At 49.7% G+C, this 26,939-nt stretch overlaps 2 protein-coding genes across 2 annotated transcripts; one reads left to right on the forward strand and one right to left on the reverse strand.

The window, feature by feature from the left end:
* The first annotated feature begins 2,723 nt into the window (after positions 1 to 2,723).
* On the forward strand, positions 2,724 to 4,372 carry LOC136507720 (L-type lectin-domain containing receptor kinase IX.1-like). The gene is made up of 2 exons (XM_066502354.1): positions 2,724 to 3,367; positions 4,192 to 4,372. The coding sequence occupies exons 1-2, from the start codon at positions 2,724 to 2,726 to the stop codon at positions 4,370 to 4,372; spliced, it is 825 nt and encodes a 274-aa protein (XP_066358451.1).
* A 9,776-nt stretch (positions 4,373 to 14,148) lies between these two features.
* LOC136507722 (L-type lectin-domain containing receptor kinase IX.1-like) lies at positions 14,149 to 14,529 on the reverse strand. The gene has a single exon (XM_066502355.1). The coding sequence runs from the start codon at positions 14,527 to 14,529 to the stop codon at positions 14,149 to 14,151; it is 381 nt and encodes a 126-aa protein (XP_066358452.1).
* Positions 14,530 to 26,939: the final 12,410 nt, after the last annotated feature.

The raw sequence follows: 26,939 nt of genomic DNA on the forward strand, positions 1-26,939 counted from the left end.
CCCCAGCAGCATGAGAAAGATGGGAAAGGAAAACACCGTACATGTGCATTTAGAAAATCTTACCCGGGGGCGGGCGGCGCCGGTGGCGGGACGCCCCGGGGGCGGGGCGGGGCTCCGGGGGCGGGAGGCGCCGGTGGCGGGCGGGGCTCCGGGGGCGGGAGGCGCCGTGGCGGGGCGGGGCTCCGGGGGCGGGAGGCGCCGGTGGCGGGGCGGGGCACCGAGGGCGGGCGGCGCTAGGGGGCGACAAGCGCCGGGGGTGGGGCGCCGCCGGTGGCGGGCGCGGGGCACCGAGGGCGGGCGGCGCTGGGGGCGACAAGCGCCGGGGGCGGGGCGCGGTGGGGCGGGGAGGTGGCGGCGGGTGGCGGTGTGCGGTGCGGCGTGTGTGTGAAGGGCCGGGCGCGGTGGGCGGGGGTATATGAACGCATATGCCGAGTGCCAAGATCTGGAGCACTCGGCATTATTTTTTTTAATGTTTCATTATGGGTCGATACTGTGCGGTGGGGCCGTCGACGAAGTTACCGAGTGTCCTTTATATGACACTCGGCAACCCTTCTTTTCGCCGAGTGTCAGGTACACAACACTCGGCAAAATAAATCTATATTTTGCCGTGTGCCCAGATCTGGGGCACTCGGCATTATTTTTTTTAATATTCCCGATGCTGTGCAGTGGGGCCGGTCGACAAAGTTGCCGAGTGTCCCTTATATGACACTCGGCAACTGTTCTTTTCGCCGAGTGTCAGGTACAAAACACTCGGCGAAATAAATCGGTATTTCATGCTCCACCGTCCTCCTTCTTCATAGCGTGTTCTACTAAATTTGTTACGATGTAATTTAAAAATACCTTGTCAAATTCACTCAACAATGCATATTTGATTTTTCTACGAATATTAATCCATTATTTCATGCAGTTATAGCTCAAATTCAATATATATAATTAAAATTCTATAATTGCAGTTAATAAATTAAAATTATCAAACTGATCTGAAAAATTACCAAAATTTGACGTGAATGAACCTATGTTGTCTATTGCCTATACAAAAAGTTTTGAAGTCAAATCCCGATTCGACCGTCACTTTGACTCCAAATCTTATCGGATCCTTCGAAACGCTACGATTATTGTACGGAGATGCTTCTGTTTGTAAAGGTCTTACGTGACAAATTGTGTGAAACCTTCTCAATTTTTTTTCATAGTCTCCACGTATGATACCAGGAGATCTTGACAAATCTCGTCATTTTCAGACTTCGTTTGCTTTTTTTTAGAATTTAAAAACCATCCGACCACACATTCGTGGGCGTGTTTCCTGAATAAAATGTTTGAAAATTCTTTTCATTTCCCTAGTAAGGCCCCAAAATGAACTCAATAACATGAATATGATTTCTCCACTGAATTTATTCCATTATTTGTATAACTTTCAGTTCAAATTTGACTTAAACCAAAAAATTCCTCTAACTGCAATAAATTAATTAAATATAGCAAATAGATGGAGAAATATATCAAATTTTAACATGTAGTACCAAATGATGTATGTGGAGAGTAGAAAAAGTTTGGAGAGAAAAAAAAATTATTCATTTTGGGGCAAACAAATTAGTTTGCCGAGTGTCATTAAAAACACACGGCATAGTGTGTGTTTGCCGAGTGTAAACAAAAAAAAACACTCGGCAAACTTATTAGTTTGCCTGGTGTCAACAAAAAACACACGGCAAACTAATTAGTTTGCCGAGTGTCAATAAAAGACACTCGGTAAAGTTCTAACTGTAGGACGGCGCACCCGACGGCCGTCAGATGGTCGTTGCACGCCCAGCGCACGTGACTCCAGGTTGCCGAGTGTCCATTGTTGCCGAGAGTTTTGTGTAGTTTGCCGAGTGTTTTATATTTGGTACATGGCAAATGTGTATTTTACCGAGTGTTTTACATTAGGCACACGGCAAAGTTTTAGTTTGCCGAGTGCTATATGTTTGCCGAGTGTTTTATTAAAAACACACGGTAAACGTTGCGTTTGCCGAGTGCCCGATGTAATACACTCGGCAAACCGTAAGGCACTCGGCAATCCTGTAGTGCATGTACAGTTTTGATGCCCCTAAAATTAATGATTTTGTAGAGTGACTGAGATGAGTAAACTCCAGAGGAGTTATAAAACCAAACCATGTCATCCTCTTCATCGGTCAGATTAATGGTTGAAACTAAAGCTACTACCTCCAACCAAACCTGATAAAGATCTTCACGAACATTTCTTCTGAAAGTGCATTTCAAGTCTTGCCCATCCCACAGTTCAGCAATGGACTTGTTTTTTTCATTGAAAATAGGATACAGAGGCCAAAACTGGATGGCCAGACTAGAGGAACCTAACCAATTGTCTTCCCAAAGTCTAAGTTTCCTACCATTACCTACCTTCCATCTATAACCCATTTTCGCAGCTTGTGCAGCCCACATAAAACCCTTAGAGAAGTTGGAAGCCCCACTTGACCTAGACTGGAAAATATTTGGTTTCTGAGTATTATATTTAAAATCTATAAGCTCTTTCCAAAGCTTCTCCTTATCTGAATTATATCTCTTAAGCCAAGAGCCTAACAAGCATCTCTACAGTACCAACAACAATGAGCTGCGCGCTGCCATGGCCGGTCCGGCACGAGATCGTGCTGGGACTCGGGTCGGCGCTTCTGTACCTGCACAAGGAGTGGGAGCAATATTGCGTGGTGCACAGGGACATCAAGCCCAGCAACGTGATGCTGGACGCGTCCTTCCCTGCCAAGCTCGGTGACTTCGGGCTCGCCAGGCTGGTCGACCACGGCCGGGGCTCGCACACCACCGTGCTCGCCGGAACCATGGGGTACATGGACCCGGAGTGCATGATCAACAGCAGGGCCAACGCCGAGTCGGACGTCTACAGCTTCGGCGTCGTCCTCCTGGATATCGCCTGCGGCCAGCGGCCCCTGGTGCGTCGCCACGAGGAAGAAGATGTGATCCACATCGTGCAGTGGGTGTGGGAATGGCACGGCAGAGGAGCCATCGTTGACGCCGCCGACGCACGGCTGAAGGGCGAATTCGACGCTCGTGAGATGGAGACCGTGATGGTCGTCGGACTCTGCTGCGCACACCCTGACCGGAGCCTCCGACCGTCCATCAGGCAGGCCGTCAGCGTGCTGCGGTCTGAGGTGCCACTGCCCAATCTGCCGGCGAGGATGCCGGTGGCAACCTATGAGCCACTTAATGGTTTCTACTATACATCTTCCGTTGTGACGGGAGGTAGCAGCAGCACAGACTCCGGCACCACTCAGTCCAGCATGACAATCGCAACTGTCCTGCCCAAATGGCCTCAGATCATACGCGACTGCAAAGACAACAAATTCACAATGCCTAGAGATCTTTGGTACACTGCTTTTGAGATACTTTCATCATGTTCCTTTAAGTAGCAAGGTGACCCACGCAAATGTTCTTTAAAATACTTTGCAATTATTTTTATTTGTTTATTAATTGAATATTTCTCGCTCCATGTGTCCACCACATTCATTGGCATAAACTTTATATAGCATAGCTATCTTTTTTTTTAAGATCCAGAACATAGCTGGAATATATTAATAAGGAGAAGATGGAATTACATGCGCCAGCTGGCACAAACAGTTCACTAGATTTGGCAGACCACCAAGCTAAGCGAGGATACTAGGCCTTGTTTAAATCCAGGGGCTAAAGTTTAGGGGTGTCATATCGGATGTCACGTGGCGGTGTCACGTGGTAGTGTTCGGATAGTAATAATAAAACAAATTACACAAGTCCTTAGTAATCCGCGAGACGAATTTATTAAGCCTAATTAATCCATCATTAGCACATGCATTACTGTAGCACCACATTGTCAAATCATAGACTAATTAGGCTTAAAACATTCATCTCGCAAATTAGTCACAATCTGTGCAATTAGTTATTTTTTTAGTCTATATTTAATAATCTATGCTTGTGTCTAAATATCCGATGCGAGAGGGACTAAAATTTAGGAGGGAAAAACAATCCAGGCCTAAAAGGACTACTCATAATCTAGGAGTACAACAATGAGCCACACCAACCAGCTCCCAAACAGCAACAGTCTACCTTCATCTTCTAACTCGCCAAAAAAGGTAGCCACCGAGATGTGAAAACCCCCACGCACAGCCCACATGTGGCGGTTTGGCAGTTGACAACCTGTGTTGCCCTGTCAATCAGGTCACCGTCCCAAGCCACCAGGATGCCTCCCGTTGTGCCATTTGCAGCCAGGTATTCAAAAACCGTGTACAACCTACCCAGGAACTCCGCTGCCATGAAGCTGTCCACTGTCTCTCTTCTTGCAGCACAGTTCCAGCACAAAAGCTTCAAGTCCCAGAGCAACGGAAGCAGCAGGGCGTAAACAGCTAAGTAGCAACCTTCAGTTAGACTGAAAACGAACCACAGAACTTCTTCCACAATACATCATATGGAGGAGGCCAAAGCCAAGGAACCACTCAGGGGCTTCAACCAGAACAGACACCACCACTTCCAGGAACAAACATGACAAGGGGAAACAGCTAAGTTGGCTGGCATAAGATCAGCCACAAACAACGCTACAAGGGGGTACATCGGTCGAGAAGATGTGCCTCTCCTCAGCATCTGTCGTTGCATACTCATGGGACCTCCGTCTCTGCAACTCCAGTGTCTGCTGCCACCGCTGCCAGGGCTTTGGAATGTTTCTTGTTCCCCAGTCTGGTCGCCGCCCTGATCGCCTTGACTGCCTCTTCTGAAGGATCTTGTGCATACAGGTCCAGATAGGCTTTGACAGCACAACATCTGGTGCAGGGGTCTAGACGTTGATGAAGTCTAGCTCCCTCATGAGCTTCTGCTGGGCGCGCCGTGAGACCGGAACAGAAGAGGGCTTGGACGCCAGGCGAGTGCTGGATCTGTCCCTGGTAGGAAGCTTTCCTGTGCCTCCGCTATCTCCGGCTATAGCTGTTTGAGAAGGATTTAGCTAAGTTTTTTTCATGTACAAGTTAGCCCTTAGCTGCCGCTATAGCCCGATATAGCCGGCTATAGCCTGTTTTTGGACATAGAAAGCTAAATGGCCTAGCCCGTTATTTAAAACCTCGGTGCCCACAGGGTAGGCGAGGCAGGTTGCGGCCGGGAGGATTGGGGCCGGGATGCACCTGACGAGGCCACTGCGAAAAGGAGGAGCCTCCTGTTGAAGCCAGGCTCCACATAATCGTGTCAACAAACTTGTATCTGCATTTAGTTGCATGTTAGGCGTGGCATTAGTTTATTTCAGAGAACACATGTCATGTTTCGGTTTAGCGTAGAATCAGGGCAGGCCGGTGTCGTGCGAGGTCGTGCTCTGACCGCACAAGTTTGTAACTCCCCCGTCATGGCCGCAGTCTCGCATGTCGTGCAGGCGCCGCAATTGCCGGTGATCCGCACAGCTGTGGAACCGTGGCGGGGTGGAGGGCGTAAGCCCGTGTATCAAAACCGTGAATCAATGCAACTGAAGCGCTGCTGTCGCAGTGTGAAAACGTGTGTGTGTTCATCCTCTTCCTCGCTCTCGCGTTCCAGTTAGGGTTCTAGTGTGCGCGGTCACCACCTGCCGGTGGCGTGCACTCGCCGGAGTTCCTCGCCGGAGCTTTCGGTTACATCAATTGGCATCGGAGCCTTGGTGCATGCAATACGAGGGATCCATAAGTCCCCCGCGTGAGAGACCCAAGAAAGTGAGAGTAGTGCCTAGGAGAACACCGGCGGCGGCGAAGATGGGCGACCCGAATGCATCGGGGTCCGGCGGTTCCGGCGTCAGGGAGAGCTCCCTGGTCTGGCCTATGCTGGATCGTGGGAACTACGCCGAGTGGGCCATGATCTTACAGTGCAATCTTGAGGCACTTGAGATCTGGCACACGATCGAGCCGGGCACCAGCGTGAAGAGGGCGCACGATCGACAAGCCATGGCGGCGCTGCTGCGATCCGTACCAAAGGAGATGTGGCAAACACTCGGCCGCAAGAAGACGGTCAAGGAGGCGTGGGAGGCGGTTGAGAAGCTGCGTCTCGGCGCCGATCAGGTGAAGGAGGTGAAGGCCCAGCGACTCCTGCGCGAATTCGAGAACATCGCCTTCAAGGACGGCGAGACGATCGACGAGTTCGGCATGAGGATCACTAACCTCGCCGCGGAACTCAAGACTATGGGGGAGACGGTGGAGGATGCGCGCGTCATCAAGAAGTTCCTGCGCGTCGTTCCTTCACGTTTCAGTCCCGTAGTTGTCTCAATTGAGATGTTCTGCGACCTGAAAACGATGTCCGTGGAGGAGCTGGTGGGACGGCTCCGGGCGGCGGAAGAGCGACTCGACGACAAGAGCGAGCAGATCGTGGACAAGATGGGCCGCCTCATGATGGCCGAGGAAGATTTCCTGGAAAAGCACAAGCATCGCTTTGTGCAAGGTCCAAAAGAAGGCGGTGGCGGCGGCTCCAATAGCGGTGGCCACACCTCGGGCTATGGCGGTCGAGGTGGTCACCAGAAGGGCAAAGCACCGATGAGGTCAGATGGCGGCAACTCGGAAGGGGTCAAATTGACCTCCGAGGGCACACCTAGGAGAAAGGGGAGGTGCCGGAACTGTCACATCTATGGACATTGGGAGCAAGATTGCAAAAGACCCAAGAAGGAGAAGAAGAGAGATGCCAAGCAGCCGGAAGCCAATGTCGCGATCGGCGGTCATGAAGGCGGAGCACTCATGGTGGCAACGTGCGACGTCGACGTCGTGCGCAGTACAGCCCAAACCGTGCACCTGACTGAAAAAGTGGTGCCAATAGACGTTCCAGAAGGTGTGTGGGTGCTGGACACTGGGGCCAGTAACCACATGACTGGCACCAGGTCAGCACTTTCTCAGCTGGATGAAGGTGTTCGTGGAACGGTCAGGTTTGGTGATGGCTCCCGAGTGGAGATTGAAGGCATCGGCTCCATGGTGATACAAGATCGCCATAACGCTCACAAGGTATTGACTGAAGTTTACTATATTCCAAAACTGAAAAGCAACATAGTAAGTCTCGGTCAATTAGAAGAAAAAGGTTTCAAGGTGACTATGGGAGATGGAAGGTTATGTGTGTTTGATCAGATAGGCACTCTGTTGATTTCTGCACCTAGAGAAGCAAATAGACTTTATCTTGCCAAGTTTCAGTTAACTGCACCAGTTTGTTACTTTGCACATTCAGAGGATAGGTCATGGCAGTGGCATGCTAGATATGGCCATTTGAATTTTAGATCCTTGAACAATCTTAGTGCAAAGGGCATGGTGATAGGACTGCCAACAGTGAGCAGATTGGAGAGAATTTGTGATGGGTGTGTGCTAGGAAAACAACACAGACTACCATTTCCCAAAGTGTCAAAATTCAGAGCTGAAAGAGGTCTTGAGCTTGTACATGCAGACCTTTGTGGGCAAATTACCCCAAAATCTTTAGGGGGTGCTTCCTACTTTCTGCTGGTAGTGGATGACTTCAGCAGGTTTATGTGGGTTGAATTGCTCAGAACAAAAGATCAGGCTTTGGAGTGTTTTAAGAAAATCAAAACCAGAGCTGAACTTGAGTGCAGTAGCAAGCTCAAGGGTTTGAGGACAGATAGAGGAGGAGAGTTCATCTCAAATTTGTTTGCTGTCTTCTGTGATGAAAATGGAGTGAAACATTACACTACCACTCCCTACACCCCTCAGCAAAATGGTGTAGTTGAGAGGAGAAACCAGACAGTAGTGGAAATGGCCAGATGTATGTTGAAGGCAATGCAAGTTCCACCACAATTCTGGGGAGAAGCTGTATGTGCAGCAGTGTATGTTCTGAATAGAGCTCCAACCAAAAGCCTGAATGACAAAACACCTTTTGAAGCCTGGTATGGAAGGAAGCCACATGTGAGTCACTTTAGAGTATTTGGCTGCACTGCTAATGTAAAGATAGCTGGACCTAATCTGTCAAAGTTGTCTGACAGATCAAGGAAAATGGTCTTCATTGGCTATGAATTTGGGACCAAAGGATACAGATTTTATGATCCTACTAATGCCAAATTGGTAGTGAGTAGAGATGTAATATTTGAAGAAAATCAACCCTGGCCCTGGAACAGAGAAGAAGGCAGTGCAGTGCAACAGCCAGACACCTTTACTGTTGAATATGAGGTGCCTGACCAAAATCCGACAACAGCTGGTGCCCATCCTGAAATGCAGCAACCTGCAGCAGAAGAAGAACAGCAAGCACCAGCTGATGATCAAGGTGATGTGGGACACAATAACACACCACCTAACACCCCAAGTTCACAAGGTTCAGCTCCTGCTCAAGCTCATGGTTGGGCAACACCACCTAGCAATCAATCAGCAGACTCTGATGACAGACCAGTTGGGTACAGATATCTGTCAGACTTGCTAGACTCAACCGAGGAAGTCCATGATCTTGATTATAGTGGGGTATGCATGTTAGCAGCTGATGAGCCCAAGAATGTTGAACAGGCATTAGAAGAAGAGTGCTGGAGGCAGGCAATGAATGCTGAAATGCAATCAATTCTGCAGAACAAAACCTGGACATTGTCAGAACTACCTAAAGACCACAAAGCCATAGGCTTGAAGTGGGTTTTCAAGGTCAAAAGGGATCCTGCTGGCAACATAGTGAAACATAAGGCAAGACTAGTAGCAAAGGGCTATGCTCAAGTTCAAGGAATTGATTATGATGAGGTTTTTGCTCCTGTGGCAAGGTTGGAAACAGTGAGACTCTTGCTGGTTCTAGCAGCTCAGGGGGAGTGGGAAGTCCATCACATGGATGTAAAATCTGCATTCTTGAATGGTGAGCTGCAAGAAGAAGTCTATGTTCACCAGCCACCTGGGTTCATTGATCCAAAAGCACAGGGTAAAGTTCTGAAACTGAAAAAGGCTCTTTATGGTCTGAAACAAGCTCCCAGAGCTTGGAATGCAAGATTGGATCAGGAGCTGTACAAGTTGGGTTTTGTGAGAAGCATGGAGGAAAATGCTGTTTACAGGAGAGGTTCAGGGCTCTCATTGCTGATTGTTGGGGTTTATGTTGATGACTTAATCATCTGTGGTCCAAATAGCAGAATGATTGCTACATTCAAGGAACAGATGAAGAGAAGCTTCAATATGAGTGATCTTGGCTTACTCAGTTACTATCTAGGACTGGAGGTGAAGCAGAAGCCAGGAGAGATCACAATTTGTCAAAGTGCCTATGCTGAAAAAATACTTGAAACATCAGGGATGAAAGGCTGCAATCCAGTTGATACTCCTATGGAGCAGCACTTGAAGCTGTTGCCTGGTAAACCTGAATTGGTGTCAAATGCTACAAGGTACAGAAGTATTGTGGGAAGCCTCAGATATTTGGTGAACTCAAGGCCAGATCTGTCTTTTTCTGTTGGCATGGTCAGCAGGTTCATGGAATGCCCAAACTCTGAACATTGGGGCGCCATCAAGAGGATACTGAGGTATGTAGCAGGGACAACAAAGCTGGGGTGCAGGTTTGTCAAAGGATCAAGCAGTGAACTGATTGGCTACACAGATAGTGATCATGCTGGGGATATGGAGAAGAGGAAAAGCACATCAGGAGCAGTATTTTTCTTGGGGAACAACATTGTCACTTGGAGCTCACAAAAACAGAAGGTGGTTTCACTGTCTTCATGTGAGTCTGAGTACATTGCTGCTGCCTTAGCTGCTTGCCAAGGTGTGTGGCTCAGCAGGCTCCTAGCTGATGTAACCCATTCAGGTGTAAAAAAATTCAGACTGATGATCGATAACAAGTCTGCTGAAGAACTGAGCAGGAACCCTGTGTTTCATGAAAGGTCAAAACACATTGATACTAGGTACCACTACATCAGAGAAGCTGTGGCTGAAGGTGTTGTTGATCTGCAGCATGTGTGCACTGACGATCAGTTGGCCGACATTCTGACAAAGCCTTTGCCAAGGATTAGGTTTGCAGAAATGAGGAGGCAGCTGGGAATGGTCAAGGTTGATCACGATTAGGGGGTGATTTGTTGAAGCCAGGCTCCACATAATCGTGTCAACAAACTTGTATCTGCATTTAGTTGCATGTTAGGCGTGGCATTAGTTTATTTCAGAGAACACATGTCATGTTTCGGTTTAGCGTAGAATCAGGGCAGGCCGGTGTCGTGCGAGGTCGTGCTCTGACCGCACAAGTTTGTAACTCCCCCGTCATGGCCGCAGTCTCGCATGTCGTGCAGGCGCCGCAATTGCCGGTGATCCGCACAGCTGTGGAACCGTGGCGGGGTGGAGGGCGTAAGCCCGTGTATCAAAACCGTGAATCAATGCAACTGAAGCGCTGCTGTCGCAGTGTGAAAACGTGTGTGTGTTCATCCTCTTCCTCGCTCTCGCGTTCCAGTTAGGGTTCTAGTGTGCGCGGTCACCACCTGCCGGTGGCGTGCACTCGCCGGAGTTCCTCGCCGGAGCTTTCGGTTACATCACCTCCATTATCACCTTCCAGCTCGCCTACAGCATCCTCACCATCTCCCTGCAAGCCGTCAGGATCATCAACATCTGAGGCAGAGGTTGCGCCCGCCGCCCGGCTGCTTGGTGACGTTGGCGGGCAGAGCGTGCCGTCGTTGTCATCCGGTAGCATAGGCACCGCTGGTCCTTAGGGCGAAGTTGGATTCTTGGACCATTATTGGTCCTCCCTGATGGACTCAAGTGTGCCCTGAGACACCGGGCACATCCGCTTCCCTACACAGGTCAACCAAAGGGGGCTCACCGGCTGGGCGCGCGGCTGTAGGTCCGCTGTCCAGAGCCCATCCCGACGGACTAGAGAGCGTGAGCGGCGGCGCTCCTAGCCTTCTGAGGCATGGGGGATGTAGTCCCTCCTGCGTCCGGTCCTCACGGGTGAGCGACTTAGGTCACGCCCACGGTCTATGGCTTTGTGGTCGCCAAGAAGCGCCTGGTGGTAGGAAGGCGGAGAGCGCGTGCGAACGCGTGCCGCACGTTCGGAGGCGCATGCGGGGAAGAGTTGGCGAACCCTGGAGCTCTTTGGAGCAGCGCCGTTGCGGTGCCGCGGATCCTAGCTGCAAGTCATCGTCTAGGTCATGGTCCCTGTGCGGCATGGGTGTGGGCGGAGCGTGGCATCCAGACGGAGGCGCCTGCCAGCCCGGTGTAGGCCAACCGTCGAGGACACCCGGCGCCCAGTCGAAGGAGACGATCGTTGGCGCCTAGGAGGTGAGGAAATCAGTAGAGTCTCGCGCCAGGGTCCGGCTATCCAACCTGTCTAGGATACAAGCGTTGCCGAGGATGAGCCGCACACTATCCGCGTTCCAGGCCTCCAAGGGGACGTTCTCCATGGTCACCTTGACGTGGTACCACCATGTGTGCTCAGACCCGCCCATAGCCGAGCGCCAGGGATTGATCGGGAAGTTGGAGCCCCCAATGTCGATGGCCCCTTGCAGATGGCGTGATCCTTCTCCGAGGGTAGCTTGAACTCCACAAGGAAAAGGTTCGGCGGACTGTGCTTGGTGACCGTGATGTTGTGCCGCGTCACATACAACTGTCCAACCAAAGCGTAGTAGACCTCTAGGGCATTGGAGCGGTAACCCGTCGCCAACGAGGAAATGAGCACGGCATGGGCTCGCAGTCGGTTTGCCTCATGAGTCATGGCCTCAGTAGTGACGAAGGAGACATGTCCCCATGCGGGGTGCTTGAGGGCGTGTCGAGGGGCAAACTTCATCCTAAGCTTGGTGGTGGCGCCGGCGGTGTTGTGGTGGTGCAGAGGGGCGAATGAGATGTGGCTGCGGACGCTCTCTCGGGGAACCTTAGCCGGGCACGGAGCTCGGAGGAGATGGTGCGCGGACAACGAGAAGGGCAGGACGCCAAGAGCGCAAGATGTGTCCAACACCCTTACACGCGAGGTAATGAACGGCCGGGATCCCGGCACTGAGCAACCTGATGGTCGAGGGCCAGGCATCGGAAGCAGCGTCCGACTAGGCGCTTAATGAAGGCCTTGCTGGCAGAGCTCCCGACGCGCGCTTGGGCTTCTGCATGGGAATAGACTATAGAGGCGTCCCGAAGCGGCGTGGTCTCTGTCCTTTGATGGCGCCCAGTCTTTGCTCTTTGCCATTCTGGTGAAAGAAGGTCGCTCTGCATCTCCTTCACTCTAGATGGTTGTCCCGGCTCCCAACGTGAGCCAGAGCCAGAGTAAAGACTCTTCCCAGCCGGGGTGGTCGGCGACGCGGGGCGAGGCGCCATGGAGCCCAGGGATCCCGCGGTGGAAGGCCTGTGTTGATCCATCGGCTGCCACACCAGCATCCCAGGTGTGAAGAGGGCGTAGCAGGCCGGACCAGGACAGATTTAAGCCTGGCCGGCGCCTCGGCATCTCCATGGACAGGGGTGCCAAGCACTGGAGCAAGGGGTGGGCGGATCGAGGACATGATGGCGGCCGCAGCAGGTGATTTTGCCGGAGGCCACAACAGGGGATCCGCCGGATTTGCAAGCAAGTGGGGCCGGAGACGCACTGGATGGGGGCGCAGCGCACCCCGCCCCCGGATCCGCCCCGGATCCGCCAGTTCCGCCCCGTCCAAGGCGTTAGAGGTTGTTGGGGACGTCCGGCCTGAGGCCCGTGTCCGGACGCGCACGATGCACTAGATTTCCCCACACCAGCACTCTAATGTCCGCGCTCGCAAAAAAAAAAACAGCACGCCCCCACCTGTGCCTAGGTTTCACGTGCCCATGCAGAGCCCGCGCCGCCCGAACGCCGCCTGTGCCGCCAGACTGCGTGCGGGGACCGCTGCGTCCCCTCTGCTTCTCACGTGCATTTCAACATGTGTAACACCCGATCTACTTTTGAGACATCCTAATACAACATTTGCAATATATGTCTGAAGACAAATGAAACACTTGAAACATGCTTCTGAAACAGTTGTAAAAACACATGAAAAACACTTGAAAACCATTACAAACATACACCATATCCAGATAAAACACTTGCAGCATATGTGTGCAACGTATGCAACATCTAGATAAACACACCTGGAACAGCACGTCAAAAAATAGATGAAACATTAGGAACAGACCTTTGCAACATACGTGTACAACCATTGCAACATATGCAACATTCCCATCTACTTTTGCAAAATTCATCTGAAACACTTGCAACATACCTCTGAAACATCCGGAACACTTGAAATATACACTTGCAACATGCGCTTTCGGCACATCGCAACATCTCATTGTTGCTTACAAAATGGAGGCTCGACAGCGTCTGGAGTTCACCGGAGGCAGCCGTGCCGTCGCCACCATCGACCAACACCAACATCGACCAGATGGACTCCGCCTACTAGAGGCCGGGGATCCCTTCGTGGCCCCTGGCATCGTGGGCTCCACGCAAAGACATGCAGCCCCACGTAGCCCTGCAGCCAGCGCCACAGTCCCCACCACCATTGGATCTCTCGCCGCGCAGTGGATCTGGTGGAAGGAACAGCGAGGTAGAGTGGGGCGGAGGCACGCGGCGCGCAATGCGGGCGAGCGGCCACATCATGTTTGATCTGTGCGTATCATAGGTATGATTCAGGGATTGATACATGATGCACAGGGAGCCCAAAAGTAGAGGCCCAACAGCCACAAGAAAAACAAAGAGACTGAGGACCGCTCAAATAACTCAAACAACAGCTATAAACACCATCATGAGTTTAGTCACCGCTAAGGAATGTTAATTAACAACTTCTTTTATCACGAAGGCCCCATCCTCCGGTTGCTTTGCCAAATTCAAAAAGTTCCTCTTATTTCTCTCGTAAGTTTTGCTGCGGTTGTCCTCTTTAAATTATTTTTTGCACTGATCTTAAAGCACTGGAATAATTAATTAAAATTAATTCAATTTAGATAAGTCTAGCAACCATCACACTAAGACATTTAATAAAAAATAATTTCCTTTACATGGGCCACATTTCAGTTAAATATAATCTAACAGTGGCACGTATGTGGCCACCGGCATCCCGCCGGCAGATTGGGCAGTGGCGCCTCAGACCGCAGCTCGTTCACGGCTTGCCGCTTGCCTGATGGACGGCCGGAGGCTCCGGTCAGGGTGCGCGCACCAGAGTCGGACGACCATCACCGTCTCCATCACCCGGGCGTCGAACTCACCCTTCAGCCTTGCGTCGGCGGCTTCTAGGATGGCTCCCCTGCCGTATCACTCCCGCACCCACTGCCGCTAGAGGCCGCCTGCCGCAGGTGATCTCGAGGAGGACGATGCCAAGCTGTAGACGTCCGACTCGGCGTTCGCCTTGCCGGTGATCAAGCACTCCGGGTCCATGTACCCCATGGTTCCGGCGAGCACAGTGGTGTGTGAGCCCCGGCCGTGGTCGACGAGCCTGGCTAGCCCGAAGTCGCCGAGCTTGGCGTGGAAGGACGCGTCCAGCATGACGTTGGTCGGCTTGATGTCCCTATGAACCACACACTGCTCCCACTCCTCGTGCAGGTAGAGGAGGGCCGACCCCAGGCCCAGCACGATCTCGTGCCGGAGCGGCCATGACAGAAGCGCAGTGTTGCTGGTGCTGTAGAGGTGCTTGTCGAGGCTGCCGTTGGGCATCATCTCGTAGACGAGTAGCAGCTCACCGCTGCCGTGGCACCAGCCGATGAGCTGCACCGGTTTCACTACCGGACTCCTTGAGTTTGCCGAGTGCCCGAAACACTCGGCAAAAGACAGAAAACACTCGGCAAATTGTTCGCCGAGTGTAACACTCGGCGAATAGCACACGCCATAAACAGTACCAACAAAGCCAACTTTGCCGAGTGTCATTTATCGGGCACTCGGCAAAGTTTTTGCCGTGTGCAGTTTGGCTCTCGGCGAAAAAAACCGGTCATAACGCCAGATCCGCCGTTAACAGCGACTTCGCCGAGTGTCAAACGGCATGGCACTCGGCAAATCATTTCTTTTTAAATATTTTTTGTTTTTAGAATTCCTTTTCGCCGAGTGCTGCTCTCGGTAAATGATAATAATATGCCGAGTGCCGCACAGGCAGACACTCGGCAAACATTTTTGAAACAATATTTGGTTTTTTAAAAAATAGCTTTTCGCCGAGTGTGATAATACCTACACTCGGCAAATATTTCATATTTGCCGAGTGTCTTGGTCATAACACTCGGTAAAGCCTCAGAAATCTGATTTTTTTTTTGTTTTTGCATTACATTTCACAGCACATATATATATATCATAGCACAGATATGTTTCACAGCACAGATATATTACACAGCACATATATATATCATCTCCACACACCACATATCACATACATCACAATAATCCACAATGGTACACAAATGTCATACTACAATACCAACATAAAGTTCGAGTTTAAAGTATCCACCACAAGTGCATTACAAGCATAAGTGCAACACAAGGAATAAGTTCAACACATGAAAAGAAGCAAATCACCGATTAGACCACTACGACTGCTGCGGTGGGTCATGAGGTACATCGTTTGATGCCGCCGATTGACCCTGCACAAAGAATAGATAATTAAGATTACTTGATAGCTGCAAAAGGAATTGTTGAGACATATATAGCTAGTAGCATTGCAATTCAAAAGGCAATACAACAAATACAACTGTGTGTGTGAGTGTGTGTGTGTGCTGGTGTGCTGGTGTGTGTGAGTGAGTGAGTGTGTGTGCTGGTGTATGTGTGAGTGTGAGTGTGTGCTGGTGTGTGTGTGTGTGTGAGTGAGTGTGTGTGCTGGTGTGTGTGTGTGAGTGTGTGTGTGCTGGTGTGTGTGAGTGTGTGTGAGTGAGTGGACATGGGGATAGATGTACTCACAGGAGTGTCTTCAGGAGGACGAGGAGGAAGGAATAGCGCTTGTGGTAGAGGTTCACCCATCTTCGCGCTGAGATTTTGCATCCACTGAAACATCTGCTCCTGCCTCTACTGATCAGTGTCAATCTTCACCTCCAACGCTATTCTCTGCCTCCTCTCTTCTTCTAGCTCGGCCTACAAAATTTCACCCTAATATTACAATGGAAATCAAAGGTATGTAAGAAACAATGAACGACGAATAAAAGAGTAATAACCTACAAAGTCTGCATGGCGTGCTGTGTACTGGTCGGCCGTGGGCGTATGGGTGGCCTCTGGCCCGTGTCGCTTGCTCGGATCTAGGAGAGAGTGGGAGTAGTGGCCGTGTCGACGACGCTGTTGCCAAGCCAGTACCTGCCATGCTTCTTGCCTCCTCCCACCCTCATGACAAGGTCTCCTTCGAAATTCTGGGTGCTCGGATCGTACTCTAGCCCATGGACCGCCTTGGCCGCCGTTGTGTACTCGATGAGACGGCTGTGGATGGAGGGATTGCTGTACGCCGAGGGGGGTCCTCTGGGTTGAAGTCGATGGCGGACGTCGCCTTGCCCTTGTGGGCCATAGCCCATGCCTTCACCTAGGAGCAAGGTGCGCCACCATGTGACGCCGACTATGAAACAAACAGTAAGATCATTAGAAACTATGCAGAAGCAAGCGTTAGAATACATAAATGAAGTCACGTACCCATCTCTCCGCGTACTCGGCAAGGGTAAGGTTCCCCTGGTGGTGTGGTGCACCTGTCATCATCAAACGCCGCTCCCGACAAGCGGCGTGTGTCTCCGACCACTCCGTGGAGCACCACTTGTCCACCATCCTCCTCCAGCACTCGCCTTTACCGGCCACCCAATTTGGAGGCACCTACACGTCAACAAGCATTTGTCATATAAGAAGATCACAGTAAGTGTACTTAATCTCAGGAAGAAACAGTATTTACCAGCATGTATTGCTCTTTGGTCAGCGTCAAGGTTCTTGCGAGGTCTTTGTCGATCTTCACTTCCTCGAAGATAGCTTTGTATTGCTGTACAGCCAGGACACGCGCCTCATAGTGCACGTCCTTCACAAGCTTGTAGCAGGCTTTGTGAGCGTGCCTCTCGACCCTCTCCTCGTATCCCTCGTCACATCTGTAGAAATCCTGCATATAAACATTATGTATGTAGTCATTATTTCAAGGATGTGATAGGAATGCGATGTATTGAGCAAGATAGTGCGGGGAAGGCTTACCCACAGCTCTTTCACAACCCGCTACGCCTTGTTGTCGAATTTCCTGCCTTCCTGATCTCGTGCATCGGGGGCAGACGCGTAGTGCTCGAACGTGTAGGCCGGCTCCACCCCGCCTGCCCAGTCCACTAGGGGCGGGGAAGTGTTCCCTACACAGAAGACCTAGGATTCCACCGGGAAGGCGTTTGTGATCACCTGCAGCCACAACCTTCCATCCCCTGTCCAAGTGATTAACAAAAAAATATTAGTTTGTATTTTGCCATGTTAAACATATCAAATGAAGTAGAGATAACATCTTAAGATACTTACCTTGGCCCATTGGGGCGAATCACAAGCCGTTTCATGAAAGGTATAGGCTGTTCTGGGAGGCGTGAAGGGCCTCGCAACCAGATCTTCGAAGCAGAGGAAGAGGAACCCCCTGCCGAGGGCTCCTCGTGCTCGCCCTCCTCCTGCTCGGCCTGCTCCTCCTCGTGCTCCTCGTGCTCGTGCTGCTCCTCCTCCGCCTCCTCCTGAGGCGAGGGAGGTACAGGCGACGACGGCCGAGTCGCTGCACGCGCCTACCGACCCTGGCCTCTCGACCGACCCCTGCGCCTCCGTGGCGGCTCCTCAGCTACAAGATCCTCCTCAGCTAGAGCAGACGCCGAGCTTCGGTAAAACGACCCGACGGACCTCATACCGCCCACCATCTTTTGTCAATCACCTGTAATTAAAAAGAGTAAACCAATAAGCACATATAAACAGGACAACCTAAAAAAGAAATGCAAAATAAACGAAACATAATTAGAAAATGATAGTATTACTTGTATTAGAAATAGGCATCATGATCGGGATCAGCTGGATCATAACTCTTATCATCACTATCACACATCTCGAAATAATCAACACTATCCGAAGGACCAATGTTGTCATCATCGGCGTTGCCTATACGCACTCGCTCAAGTAATTCTAAGTCTTGCACATTTTCCACCTCATCTCCATCGTCCTCTTTATCAACCCTTTCATTATCTACTTCCATTTCGATCGCACCAGTTAAGTCTATCTCAAAACTCCCTTCTAGCCCCTCCTCTTGATAGAACTCCCCGTCATATGTGTTTAGGTCTAAGTTGTAATCTTGATCATTTGGGAGAGGTAGTCTACCATGTGGCGATGTCTTCTGCACAATATACCAACCCTTAAGACGGTCGTCATTTGGCATGCGTATGGCAGATAATAAACTTGCGTCGCTTGTTGAGCAACAACATAGACATCTTCCCTTGGATAGATGGAATCCTGATGAATTTTGACCAGCCCAAGATTAGGGGTCCGTCTCGTTACTGTAGGATCAAACCAATGACATTTGAATATGACATGCTTAAGGGGTTTGGAACCACGAAATTTGACTTCGTAGATTTCTTCGATTCTCCCATAATAATCGTCCCCATCAGTGCCAGGCGTAAGAACTTGGTATTTGTGGTTCTTCGATTGGGCCGACTTTCCTCATGTGCTATCGTGTGAAAGCGATATCCATTCACGTCATAAGCGGCAAATGACCTGACCCTATACAGAAAGCCACTGGACACCTGTGCTAACTTGGGATCCATAGACTCATTGGTTTGGCACTGCAAGCTCAAGCAGGATATATCATTAAACTAAGTATGAGCAACTTGTAATGTCAAACTAAGTACGAGCAAAGTTGGACAATACCTTCTGTGCGAACCAAGAAATGAAATCGGGCATTCCATTTCCCGCACCCTGTTTAAGAAGGGTATCACATTCCTGCGGGGTAGGTTCCCTTGATAGATGCCAGTAGTGATCAAGAAATTCCCTATAACAATGAGAAACAAGAGAGTTGGATACCGAATAGTGACAGCATATTTAACAAGTTCGTTGTGAACTTACTGCATGTACGACTCCACTTCGGGAAGGTTGGTCAACACATAGTGCATGATAGTGCACCACTCTTCATGTCTCAATGTCTTGGGTTTCCATTCACTTGCACTTCCGAGCTGCCCTCAGAAAAGGCTGAGGTTCGATTCATTTTCGCCAGCATTGTAGTGAGGGGGTGGATTATGCACGCTGGGAAGGTTGTCACTATAGTAACTTGTTGTGAAGTTTGACACCTCCTCCAGAATGTATGCCTCTGCAACGGAAGCCTCAATTTTGCCTTTATTCTTACATTTACTTCGAACAACCTTTAGACATCTCTCGATTGGATAGCACCAACTGGCCCTGCATGGCCCCCCCCATTCGTGCCTCATACGGGAGGTGCAAGATCAAATGCTGCATCGGAACAAAGAAGCCGGGTGGAAATATCTTCTCCAACTTACAGAGAAGCACCAGCGCCATTCTTTCCAAGTCCTCAACCACTTTTCGAGACAACTCCTTGGCACAAAGCTGGCGGAAGAAATAGCTCAACTCTGCCAGCACTAGCCAGACATGCTCAGGGACATAGCCATGAACCATCGCCGAAAGAAGCTACTCAATCCATATGTGGAAGTCATGGCTCTTCATCCCTTTGACTCGCAGAGTAGATACGTTCACTCCCCTCCTCAGATTCGTTGCATACCCATCAGGGAACATCAACGTTTGCATCCATTCAAGAACTTGCCTCCTTTGGGGCCTGGTCAAGACGAAATCGGCCTTAGGCTTGCTCCATGTCTTGCCGCCTCTAGGAGGCTTCATTTCTTGCTTTGGTCTATCGCATAACGTTGCTAGGTCCACTCTAGCCTTAACGTTGTCCTTTGACTTTTTAGTGTCCATGAGTGTTCCCCAAAGTGCCAAGGCCACATTCTTTTCAGTGTGCATCACATCAATGTTATGTGGAAGAAGGAGGTCATCATAATAGGGGAGCCTCTCCAAGCCCGACTTATGAGTCCACATATGTTGACGACCATATCCCACAAAACCGTCGCCTTGTGGGTTGACGACGAGAGCATCTATCTGAGCACGAACCTCGGCACCAGTCATGATCTACGGTGCGGGGTCTGTCACTACCACACCTTTTGTAAAGTTCTTGATGTCTCGTCTGAATGCATGCTCAACAGGGAGGAACTGTCGATGCTTGTCGAACGAAGAATACTTGCCACCCTTCTTCAACCAAATGAACTCCACAGCTGTCTTGCATAATGGGCATGGGAACCTCCCGTGAACACACCAGGCGCAGAATATCCCATACGCCAAGAAGTCGTGCAGGGAACCTCCCGTGAACACACCATGCTGCCGAAACTCTGCCTCGGAACGGAGTAGACCACGGAGACTAACCCCATCTACGCATCCTAGGGCTGTCCAAAAAACGTGGACAATTCGAAACAGATACGGTTATCGATATGCAAAGAGCTGCATATTTCCAACCGTATCTCTTTCGAACGGGAGACGCCTAACCGGGTTACATGCTCTACAAACATGCATGATACGGAAAAGAGGGGTGTTTTATGCCTCACCTCGCTGTCCCACAAACAGGAGAAGCCTCAACCGCTACAAGGTCCACGGAACACCAACAAACAGCCAGAAGCCTCAGTCCTCCCTAAAAGAATAAGTCATTTCACACGAGTAAGTAATTACCTTTATATCACCATAAACAAAGTAAAAAGAAACAAGCTAATGGATACACGAGGTCAGTAAGAAAGACACTTCTAAATAAGAATACCCGCGATAATCCAGATTATTCTTCTTGGTTTTTATTTTTTTATCTTACTACTTCACTGCCCCATAATCTCTCCACTAATGCTGGTGCTGGGCATCACGCACAGCTTGCATGCAAGTGATAGCATGCTTTGGCTTCTACCCTTACCACACAAGAATTCCTGTCATGTCATCAGGTAGGAGTATTCGTTCTCATCTCAGGGCTGTGTGTGAGCCTCTGAATGCGTCTGTGCCGACACACGCATACGCATGATTGCAATCGTATGTATCTGTATGAGTAGTAACCACCCAACTAATAAGCTCTTATTATTCGCTTCTTGTTTCAGCTACGTACTGATTGTTCGTGAGGAAGAAGAAAAAGTGAGGCTGTAACAGCTAGCAGTAAAGCAGATCTCTCTTTAGCCTGAGTGGTGTCATCTCATGCTTGCCATTACAACTGCAACTGCACTATAGCCTCAAATGGCTTTATTCTCCTTCACTTCACCAGGATATGATCTAGTTAGCATCTTTTTCTCCACATCTATAACAGTAGTGTGTCACCAACAACTAGCTCAAATGGAAAATCCACAGAATTTTATTTTAAGATAAACAACACACACACACTAAATGGCCAAGAGAACAGCTGCTAGTCCACCAAGCGTACTTCAATGATGACTTCAGGGACTCCTACTTAGTGGCGTCCAGCTAGCAGGTTCGTTGTCATTAGCTTAATCAGATTAATAGTAGTTTAGCTAAATTTCCCTCCTCTTTGTTTTTGCAATACAAATCACGCTTGCTGACATAAGGTAGCAAAAGATAATTTGTCTGAGATAAAAATTGATCTTCTCCATAGTAGCACACCAAAAAACATTTGTAGACAGGAAGCATGAGAAATCCTGTACCCAATACTCACTTAATTTCTGTACATATGCATCAGCCTGACAAAATGGTAAATCAACCTAAGAGCACAATTGACAAAATGGTATTTTTTTTGCACAATTGAAGTAACGTAACAACCTAAGAGCAGCACCATTGACGAATGAATCCGGGCATTGCTTTGCATGCTCGGACATTGACGAATGAATCATGGTTGAACATCGACATCAGGAGACGCATAAAAATTCATGTGCTGTCATGCCATTTATCTCACAATACCAAATCCACTCGACGTACACAGAAATTTCGGCGGCAGGAAAGGCACCTCCCATAATTCTTATGTTGGCACCGATCCAATTCATCGCCAGTCAACTATTAAAAAATTTCTGTACCATACTGTCAACAACAGGATGAAGATGTTCTTATTTCATATCCCTTCATTTCGCATGTACAGGGGTACACAATGACCTATAGCCAGAGTCCAAGGACAATGGCCGCAACAAAGTTAACTTAGGGGAGGAAGAAAAGGAGGTTGGAGGACGGCAATGGCGCCATTTTAATTTAAATCTTAACTCTAGAACATCGCATACTGCACAGATGAGGGGCAGGTGATCTCACCGGGGCACCAGGAGGACGCCGACTGTCGGTGAGTGTCGGGCAGGTGGCCGGCCGGTGTCGGGCAGCAGGCAGGCCGCGTTGACCAGGCAGCCCACGGCGGGCGGGCACCGGCGGCGGGCGGCAGGCGAAGCGCAGGGCTGCCGGCGTCGAGCAAGGGGCTCCCTGCGGGCGGGCACCGAGGTGGCGCAGGGTCTCGCTGGGGGCAGGCGGGCGGGGTCGTGCTCGCGCTCGCGCTCGGTTTCGCAGCGGGGACAGGGGCGTGGGCCAGCCGGTGGTTGTGGCATACCGGCCGGGCGGGGGAGGGGGGGGGTGGTCGACGGCGGAGGCGGGTGGGGTGGGGAGGGAGGGGGCCACGGAGTGGGGAGGGAGGGTGCGGCGGAGGGGTTGCGGTGGAGGGTGTGCGGTCGGCGGTGTGTGGGGAGGGAGCTCGACGGCGGCGGGCGTGGGGAGCACGCTGGAGTGGGGAGGGAGGAGGGCGTGTGGGGGGGAGCTCGACGGTGGCGCGAGGAGAGGGAGGTCGATGGCGGCGCGCCACAGCCACCGATGGAGTGGGGAGGAATGGAGAAATGGCCAGAGCCGGCCAGCGGCTTAGCTATTTTGCGGCCTGTTTGCCGAGTGTCGGCCCGATACGACACTCGGCAACGTTTTTTTTAAAAAAATTCCATGAGTTTGCCGAGTGTCAGCCGATGGCGCACTCGGTAAACTACTTAAAAATCCCTGTTCTCCCTTAACAAGAAATTTTAAAAAAAGTTTATTACATTGTTGCCGAGTGCCACCTATGCAGCACTCGACAAACTTATTTCTATATTTCATGCTACCCTTTTCTTTCCTCTACTTAATTACTTTCCTCCATCTCATGTTTCACTAATTTCATGAAATGAACTTGCATTACACTTTGTTAGGTGCACTCACAAATGTATATTTCAAGCTTGTACAAAAATTGGACTATTATTTCCTGTGTTTGTATATCACGCATCTAAAATTCAATAATTGCGATGAAAGAATTAAAATTACGAAATGGCTCCGAAAATTTGCCAAAAATTCACAAGAAGCGATCTTTGTTCTCTATTGTATATACAAAAAATTTTGAAGTGAAACACCAAATCGACATTCAAATTGTCTCCTCATCTTACCGGATCTTTCTCACATCTCAGAAACTTCTCCGGAGATGATCCGATTTGTAAGCAGCGTACGTGTCAACTTTGCTGAAACACTCTCAATTTTTTACCATAGCCTCCACGTATGATATCATGACAACTCGACGAATTTCGTGATTTTCATACTTCGTTTGTTTTTTATAGAATTTTCAGACGTTTCCGCCACGCATTTCTGCTCATGTTTCGCGAACACAATGTTTGAAATTTCTGGTCTGGCCCTGGATACGGTCTCAAAACAGACTCAGTGACAAGAATATCATTTTTTTATTCACTTTTTTTCGGATATTCGAAGCACTTGCAGTTCAAATCCAAAAAATTACCGAAAATTCATTTGACTAAAATAAATTGACGAAATATAGTAAAATAACTCAGAAATGTACATTACTTCAACACAGAGCAACAGGTATTGTAAGACAACAATACAAAAAGTTTGGGGGGCAAAATCAAAAAAAAATTTGTTTGCCGAGTGTTAGATTCTGACACTCGGCATATAACATAATTTGCCGAGTGTCGAAAGGTGACACTCGGTATAGATGTGTGTTTGTCGAGTGTCGTATTTTGACACTTGGCATATAGGTGGGTTTGCCGTGTGTTAACATGTGACACTCGGCAAAATGATAACGGAGGTCGACGGTGTTACCCGGACATGAAGTTGTCGTGTGTCTATTGTTTGCCGAGTGTAGGCACTCGGCGTAAACTGTTATGCCGTGAGTTTTGTTGTTGCCGAGTGTCGTCTTTGGGACACTCGGCAAACACCATGTTTGCTGAGTGCCCAAAATCTTGCCCATGGTAAAGGTGGGGACACTCGGCAACTTAGGTGTTTCTGGTAGTGTTTGCAGTGCCTGAGACGGCTGTGTTAGCAAAAAGTACTATGTTATGAAAGATAAAGTCTGAAATTATATAATTAGTCTTGAGCATATAAGAACAGAAAAGATGCTCGTGGATCTACTTACAAAAGGCTTATCACCAGTGTCTTCAGAGAACACTTAGCCGACATGGGTTTAAGAGAAAGTCTTTGATTCTTGGACTATAAGGGTCTAGTTGAGAATCTGTTTCAAAACGGAGAGGTGCATTGTAGCTGTTTAATATAATGATACACCATGACGATGAGGCACGCTCTATGCACTGATCTGTGATGGAATGAGAACAAGATAAAGAAAGTAAGTTAAGTTTAAGTCACAAGGTGAGATCAAAGGGAAGAATTTTAGATTAATCTCTTCCAGTTGGCCCAACCCCTTGGATCCGCGCTCTGATCGAGGGCGTCCAACCGCTCCATGGTTGGTGTCCCCACATCGCACAGCGCCATAAAAGGGAGATGGGGGCCGGGGCATAATGCACGAGGTTTACCTGAGCCGCTAGACGCCCCACCTACAGTCCCTAAACCCTAAACTGATCTAGTGAGGGGGCGTTGCCAGCGACAGGAAGACCGCCACCGGTTGCCGTCGTCTCTTCACCGCTGCTACTGCGTTCGCAACTTAACCGCCGGTCCTCACTGCATCACCGACAAGGACACCATGGCAAGCTCGTCTTCTATGAAGGCGGCCGATGGTTTGTGCCTCCGTAACCCCTCCCTCTCTCTATCTTTCTCGCTTTAGCTTATGTTCTAGGGTTTACACTTCATCAAATATCAATGCGTATGCTAGATCTATGGCTAGTGATCCTATTATGCATCTATCAGGCTGATGATCCTCACCTCCGTGGCGTACTCCTTCCTCCTCTCTGCTTCATGCCCTTGGACACCCTTTTGATGGCGACATGAAGGTTAATGTCCTTCAAGAATCCTCTATACATCGATCCAAATCCTCCTTGCCCGAGCTTCCTATCATCGGCAAAGTTGCCGGTGGCAACAGCGAGTTCGCTGCAGCGGAACCACTTCCATCTCCGGCTCCTCGTTGGAGAAGCTGCCGTAGTCTCCCAATCCCAGCTCTTTCTCCCTCGCTTCCTCAAGGATTCTTGCCTATTTCCTCCATCGCCGGAGAAGGAGCTATATGGAAAAGCCTAGAATAACGACCAAGGTCGAGACGGAATGGAACCGGCGGACACGCCGATCACGATCCCTGTCTTCGAAGCTTCTATGGTGGTGCAAAAGACAGCGTCAACTCTGTTGCATTATATTACAGTGGCGCCTCAATCGATAGATGAAGATGTTTACCTGGAGAAGAAGGCGGCGGTGGAGGTGGCTCCGATGCCGGCGTCGGCGGAAGGTGATGTTGTCTAGCGGGGAGAGCAGGTAGACAAGGTAGTAGCTGTACCCCTTGATGGCGCCTCCGGTGTTGTTGTCAAACAGCTGCACCAGCAAGTTGGCGTAGCTAGAGATGCAGCTCGCGCACTCGCTAGTGTAGAGGTCCCTGGTGCACTAGGCCAGCCTATACATCTTCCGCGCGCCCGTGCCCGAGTACGGTGTGCTGCTGTTGAAGATCCATAGCGGCGAAGCGGCGACGCCGCCCGTAGCGCTTCGGGGGTCACTGGCACCCCGGTGATGGATGTGTCCACGCAGAACACGCTGAGTACCGGAGCACGCACGCGTCGTAAGTTGCGCTCACAATTCGGCTACCCGGGCACACCGTCGTGATTCCAGTAGGCGCCCCGATCAGGAAGTAGAGGCACTGCGCCGCTTTGTGGTCCGCGAAGCACATGATGAGGCCAAACGCCTCATCAGCCCCCACTACCGGAAACAGGGCCGTTGCTAAGAGCCAGCGTCTTTGCCGAGAGCCAAATGTCAGGCTCTCGGCAAAGAAAGCTTTGCCGAGAGTTGGCCCTCGGCAACGGTAGGCCATCGGCAAAACCATATTTGCCGAGGGCCAGGCCGTCGGCAAAGAATTCCTCTCGGCAATCGGGCCCTTTGCCGAGGGTCCGGCCGTCGGCAAAAAAAGGCCATCGGCCTTCACCTGCCGTCTGTTTTGCCGAGGGCCAGAATTTGGCCCTCCGCAAAGAATTACTTTGTCGAGTGTCGTTTCTGTGCCCTCGGCAAAATATTTTTTTTTTGCTTTTTTTGCTTCCAAACTTTTTCCCTGGGTTTACTGTTGTACCTTAAAGTACATATTAAAATTTGGAGCTTTTTTATTTTATTAGCTATATTTAATAAGTTTATTTCATTTACTTGAATTCTTCCCGGTAATTCAAATTTGAACTACAGGTGCATCGAATATTGGAATTGAGTGATTCAAAAAATCATATTCATGGTATTGCATGTGGTGTGAGACCTTATCCAGTGACAGATGCCAAATTTGGCGCATCGTTTTAACGGAACACGGCGAGGAACTTGCGTGTAAAGTATTTTTAAATTATATAAAATGGAAACAAAGTCTGAAATTCATGAAACTTGTCAAGGTGTCATTTCATCGCGTGTATAGGCTATGATAAAAAATTGAGTGGGTTTCGAGCAAGTTGCGATGTCCGATGCCTAAAACCCAGACATCTGATCACATGCGGAGATGTCTGGGTTTTAGGCATCGAACGTCGCAACTTGCTCGAAACCCACTCAATTTTTTATCACAGCCTATACATGCGATGAAATGACACCTTGACAAGTTTCATGAATTGTGGACTTCGTTTCCATTTTATATAATTTAAAAATACTTTACACGCAAGTTCCTCGCCGTGTTCCGTTAAAACGATGCGCCAAATTTAGCATCTGTCACTGGATAAGGTCTCACACCACATGCAATACCATGAATATGATTTTTTGAA

Source organism: Miscanthus floridulus, chromosome 15 (genome assembly GCF_019320115.1).
Source record: "Miscanthus floridulus cultivar M001 chromosome 15, ASM1932011v1, whole genome shotgun sequence".
NCBI classification, from domain to species: Eukaryota; Viridiplantae; Streptophyta; class Magnoliopsida; order Poales; family Poaceae; genus Miscanthus; species Miscanthus floridulus.

Excerpts from the sequence above, each read along its gene's own strand:
- LOC136507720 (XM_066502354.1), top strand. The coding sequence starts at position 2,724 with ATGCTGGACGCGTCCTTCCCTGCCAAGCTCGGTGACTTCGGGCTCGCC. Across the intron at positions 3,368-4,191 it reads ACAATGCCTAGAGATCTTTG|GTCACCGTCCCAAGCCACCA; the intron begins GTACACTGCTTT and ends CCTGTCAATCAG.
- LOC136507722 (XM_066502355.1), bottom strand. The coding sequence starts at position 14,529 with ATGATGCCCAACGGCAGCCTCGACAAGCACCTCTACAGCACCAGCAAC.